Source organism: Brienomyrus brachyistius, chromosome 20 (genome assembly GCF_023856365.1).
Source record: "Brienomyrus brachyistius isolate T26 chromosome 20, BBRACH_0.4, whole genome shotgun sequence".
NCBI classification, from domain to species: domain Eukaryota; kingdom Metazoa; phylum Chordata; class Actinopteri; order Osteoglossiformes; family Mormyridae; genus Brienomyrus; species Brienomyrus brachyistius.
Window position 1 is genome coordinate 939,001 of NC_064552.1, and position 6,000 is coordinate 945,000.

The 6,000-nt window shown below is 52.1% G+C and overlaps 1 protein-coding gene across 14 annotated transcripts in view; it reads right to left on the reverse strand.

Moving 5' to 3' along the window:
- Positions 1–6,000, reverse strand: part of ablim1b (actin binding LIM protein 1b) — a 74,127-nt gene that overhangs the window by 31,211 nt on the left and 36,916 nt on the right. For all 14 annotated transcript variants that reach the window (XM_048987669.1, XM_048987656.1, XM_048987659.1 and 11 more), the window contains exons 3-5: positions 3,101–3,284; positions 2,426–2,535; positions 1–127 (exon numbers count right to left, since the gene is read on the reverse strand). In XM_048987669.1, coding sequence (XP_048843626.1) covers positions 1–127; positions 2,426–2,535; positions 3,101–3,284 — 421 coding nt within the window. The remainder of the gene's footprint in view (positions 128–2,425; positions 2,536–3,100; positions 3,285–6,000) is intronic.

Sequence of the window (6,000 nt, forward strand, 5' to 3'; positions counted from 1 at the left end):
TTGCTGATGTACTCTCCACTCAGCACCTTGTTGCAGGCCTTACACTTGAAGCAGCCCAGGTGCCATTGCCTGTCGAGGGCCAGCAGGGCCTGACCATTCTTAATGTCCCTTCCACATCCGGCACAGCCTGCACACACAGGGCAGTTACTCATATTTTACATATTCAAATCACATACTCCAATATTCACACACACTCCACAACACATTTTTCATCAATCACTGATTGTAAGCAACCTTCATATTTTAAATGAAGACTTGACCACTAGGTGGCAGCAGAGGCCAAAAATCTGAGAACCACTCTTGGGATTTCTGCTTTGTTAGCCTTGCTAAATCCCTGCATGAATATACTGATAGGGGATAGAAAACTGCGTTCAGTGAGTGATGAGTCATAAAAATGAGTCACAGTTCGCCATCCACACAGAAGCATGAAGGAAAGGAAAGCAGGTCTTGGGCGAAGGGTGATAATGGACACTGACCTGGTTGTGTGTGATGGCGTGAGCTGGAGTACAGAGTAAGCAGGTGGGTCTGTAGCAGGCATGACAGCATGCGAGAGCATGAAGAATTACCAGACAAGAGTGCCCTGTCTCCGCACCAACTGTCTGTATCAGAGTGTATCAGATAGAGGACACCTCACAGACACCCAGATATGCAAAATGTGCTTTGCAACACCTGTTCCAGACTGTTCCATGATACCATGGCAACAGGGAAAGACTGCAGACGGTGTCCTTGTCTGGGTCTCTAGGCATGCTGTGCAGGAGATACTCAGGTAGCCTGAAGCTTTAGGAGTGTGAGAGCTTGAGTGATTTCACAGTGCGTGTATCTGCTGGGTAGGTAGAAATGTTCATGATACAGATGCAGAAGACACTGGAACTGGGTGGAGACTGTCCCAGATAATGGGCAGAGATGGACACTGGAACTGGGTGGAGACTGTCCCAGATAATGGGCAGAGATGGACACTGGGACTGGGTGGAGACTGTCCCAGATAATGGGCAGAGATGGACACTGGGACTGGGTGGAGACTGTCCCAGATAATGGGCAGAGAAGGACACTGGGACTGGATGGAGACTGTCCCAGATAATGGGCAGAGATGGACACTGGAACTGGGTGGAGACTGTCCCAGATAATGGGCAGAGATGGACACTGGGACTGGGTGGAGACTGTCCCAGATAATGGGCAGAGATGGACACTGGAACTGGGTGGAGACTGTCCCAGATAATGGGCACAGATGGACACTGGGACTGGGTGGAGACTGTCCCAGATAATGGGCAGAGATGGACACTGGGACTGGGTGGAGACTGTCCCAGCTAATGGGCAGAGATGGACACAGGGACTGGGTGGAGACTGTCCCAGATAATGGGCAGAGATGGACACTGGGACTGGGTGGAGACTGTCCCAGATAATGGGCAGATATGGACACTGGGACTGGGTGGAGACTGTCCCAGCTAATGGGCAGAGATGGACACAGGGACTGGGTGGAGACTGTCCCAGATAATGGGCAGAGATGGACATTGCTGTTGGGTGGAAATTGACCCCAATAATGTGTGAGACAGATAATGACACTGGGTAGAGAATGGCCCTGATCATCGGCAGAGACAGACACTGTTGTTGCGTGGAGAACTGAGGGTAGGGTTGACTAACCCTGCTTTGGAGAAAGAACTTCTTCAGGGACTGTCTGACTGTGCTCTCTGATCTTCGCTTCTATGTCACTTTGGAAAAGCTTTGGAACAGCCTCAACTAAATAAATACAAGTCATGTAAAGGAGATAGATAGAGCACCCAGGACTATGTGCCATTATCCCAGACAAAGAGCCTTCTTCCTACTGGGGGCCGAGTATTGATAGGCTCAGCAGTCCATGACTGAGAGGCTCACCTGAGCCCCTCTGTGCCACGCAGCCTCTCAGAGGCCCCGGCGAGGAGGGCTGAGCACGGTGTTGTAGCATGATGACAGACAGTTTCCTATGCTGTCAGAATATGGCATTGCTCAGCAGCAAGAGGCACAAAGGTGGTCTTTGAGCGCAGCAGAAGTGGCCGATACGAGCCAGGACGTTGCACAAAGCCCCTTTCTTCGCATCCAACACCACAAAAGATTAATACGACGTATGAGAGCTTAGGAAGCCTCTTAGATCCAGAGTGAGAGAGCATGGTGACACCTCAGCGAGACTTGCTAGTGCTCCTCCCCCTCATCTCTGCAGGAGCAATGTCCTGCAGAAGGTGTCAAGGCAGGAATGTGACGTCCTCAACTGAGGCTCCCCTCAGTCCTGCATAAGCTAAACATCTTAGAGGCCTTGACACATCAGCACCGTTTTTACATGTCAAGAAGACCTGCTGTGTGAAAGTGTGCATAGCTGTGAGCTCTGGGCACGGGGGTGTGGAGCCAGGTGCGGCCCTCTGACATCCAGGTGCATGGAGGTGCAGCTGGCACTCACTGCTGGAGCCGCAGATGTCCCTCGGCGTGGGCGACACAGGTTCGACGCAGCGCTGACACAAGCAGTCTTTCCCGTTGAAGGTGACTCGGTCCCCAGCAGGAAATGGGCGCCTGGGACGCAGAAAAACACGGGCTTCAAGCGCTGGAGGAGCACATTATCTAAGCAAGAGGGTCACATGACCTGAGTGAAGCAGGCTTCATTATTGCGCATTAAAGTACTGGAAGTCTGCCTGGATTTTAAAGGCTGAATCTTCAGCACAAGCACAAGGCTGTGACCCCCCAACCCTGAGGGAAGTCTGTGCTGGGCTGCTTAGGACCCTCAACCGTGAGGGAAATCTGTGTTGGGTTGTGCAGGACCCCTGACCTTGAGGGAAGTCTGTGTTGGGCTGTGCAGGACCCCCGACCCTGAGGGAAGTCTGTGTTGGGTGTACAGGACCCCCCGACCCTGAGGGAAGTCTGTGTTGGGCTGTGCAGGAACCCCCGACTCTGAGGGAAGTCTGTGTTAGGCTGTGCAGGACCCCCCGACCCTGAGGGAAGTCTGTGTTGGGCTGTGCAGGACCCCCGACCCTGAGGGAAGTCTGTATTGGGCTGTGCAGGACCCCCTGACCCTGAGGGAAGTCTGTATTGGGCTGTGCAGGACTCCCAGAGCTGGCCACTTCAGGTAGAAAGATCTTACTTGCACAGGGTGCAAACGAAGCAGGCGGGGTGGTAGGTCTTGCCCAATGCAGTGACCACCTCGCCCTCCACAAAGTCCCCACAGCCATTGCAGCGTGTCCCGTGCATGCGCTGGTAGTCCAGAGTGCAGAGATAATCCCCGTTCTTCATGAAGAAGCCGCCCTGGGCCAAATCGCAGCCACACACTGCAGGAGAGTGGTCAGAGATGTTAGGAGATCACCGACACACAGCAGATAACTGACACATATCAGATCACTGAAAATACGGCAGATCAATCACACACAGCAGATCGCTCACACACAGTAGATTACTCACACACAGCAGATCATACACAGCAGATACCATTCAGTTCCCTGACAACTTCTAATTAGTATGCGTGAGGCGGGGGGGGGGGGGGGGGGGGGGCTCAGGAGTAATCCTATCAGGTGTGATCCTTCATCAACCATTGCAGATCATCGGGGTTTTGTGGCCATAAGACATAAATCCTTCACAAACCCTGCATATCCTCAGCACCCAGAAAATAAGGATGACTTTAACACTGAACCTGCACATGAGTGGGAGATCGACATGCATCCGAATGACCCAAAAGTCACACTCTGGGCCTAAAGGTCACGCCCTGGAGGTTACGCCAGACAACAGCAGCTCTGAATGCTCCAGAATGAATGGCACAGGGGGTCAGGAGGTGTTTATAAATACCCGCCTAGATGGGAACATGAATAATGTAACACAGAATAGGGCGAGGGGGGCTTTCTTCAGCAGAGTGGGGACACTTCATTCCAGGAAGCCCAGTATATCAAACACGCCTGTACTCTCAGAGGACAATGACTGACCAATATTTCCCAAAGCTGAGACAGTAAGTAGCCCTTTAAATAATACGGAATTATCCATCCATCCATTTTACAAACCACTTATCCTACTGGGTCACGGGGGGTCCGGAGCCTATCCCGGAAGCAATGGGCACGAGACAGGGAATAACCCAGGATGGGGGGCCAGCCCATCGCAGGGCACACTCACACACCATTCACTCTCACATGCACTCCTACTGGCAATTTAGCAAGTCCAATTAGCCTCAGCATGTTTTTGGACTGTGGGGGGAAACCGGAGTACCCGGAGGAAACCCCACGACGACATGGGGAGAACATGCAAACTCCACACTCATGTGACCCAGGCGGAGACTCAAACCCGGGTCCCAGAGGTGTGAGGCAACAGTGCTAACCACTGCACCACCATGCCGCCCTAATACTGAATTAAATATTTAAAAATATTCCTGGATTCCAGCACCCTCACAATCTGTGGCCCAGCCTCAGAAAACTCCAGCAGGCACTGGGGTGCATGTCACACGTTAGTGCTCCACGTGTGCATGTGTCACACGTGTGCATGTGTCCTATGTCACGGTCTCACAGCAGCTGCAGCTTCCATGAATAGCTCAGTGGAGGGCTGGAGCCCTCGTGCTACCAGGGGCGGAACGCCACCAATATGTCAATGGGGTCCTGGGTATTAAGTGCCCCTCTTCACTTTTGGGCTGCACAGTTACAAAGTCCAAGAGCAGCAGGTCACCTAAGTGCTTTTCATGGGACTGTGGGAGGAAAATGCAAACTCCACACCTATAGCTGGATGTGGTGAGACCCTGCATTCCACCCTTTACAGAAAAACAGACTTTCGTCACCCATAGCATTCCAGGGTGCCCTCCCTGAAGCCCTCAAGGCACTCAGAGTACAGCATGCCCGCTGGGACCCGACCTTGAAAGCTCACACACTCCTTATGCAGAACAGAGAGCTCCCCCACCACACACTCTGCTTGGGCTTGTGTTTCCCGGAGTATATTTTAATTGGATGTGCAGACAGACATGACAAACTGGCCCACTGGGTGTCTGACGCCCACACCCTCTTGTAAACGGCTCAGTTTGAGAGCCTACTTTACCTGACTACTCTGCTTTACTTTACTATTTTACTTCCTGTCTGTGAGCCCCTGACTTCCTCTTGGGGCTGACGCAGAGCCCTAGAGAGGCAGCTCTTACGGTAGACATCCATCAAGACTGGCGTCAACCTGACTGAAACTAAATCGAAGCTGAGAGCCAGTCCCAAGTACGGAAGATGCTTTGTCAGCTGACCAGAAAAGACCAATCACATGGAGTCAGCCAGAAGGAGCCAGTCAGGCACTCAAGGGAACACACTGCACTCCTAGGAGGCACTTCCAGGCTGGAGCAGCTGTGGTGGCTGGGGTGGGTCTGGGGGGGAAGCAGATCCTGGAATGATGGCAGGTGTCTGGGGAACTGTGGAACCTAAATGTTTTTATGTGATGCCATGAGACTCCTAAAGCTTTATTTAGCTGCAAAAGCCACCCCCTCTGACAGCCTAAAGACAAATGGCTAATTCCTGGCCCCTGTCCCTGCCATCTACCCCATACCACACCCAGAATTCCTACCTTGTAACATCCAAATTTACACCAGGTGGTGTGAGGATGGTGTCTAACCAACAGTGTATGTATGTTTGGTTTCGACATTGGCAGGGACGAAATCAGCCATGAAGTCCCGCCCCCCCTAAACACACAAGGTACTCACAATATGGGTAGGACATGTCCTTACCGACCACACTCAAATTCACACGCTTGTGTCTAACACCACCAAGAGTATTGGTGTACTGGGGGCTCCTGGGATGCCTGACAACGCTCTTAATTTCAGGAGATGGTCTGTGCGTTTAACTCAAGCAGCAGGAGGCGCAGCTTCACTCATTTGCCATTAATCTAAGCTCAGTAAAACCATTTAGCTCAGAGTCATAAATGGCCCTGAAACCCTCTTAGTTCCATGTCAGCTGTTCCTATGCCCCCTCCTCCAATGCACCCCCTCCTACCTCCACCCCCTATTCCTCTCTTTATTACATCCTATGAGGAATTAACAGCTGC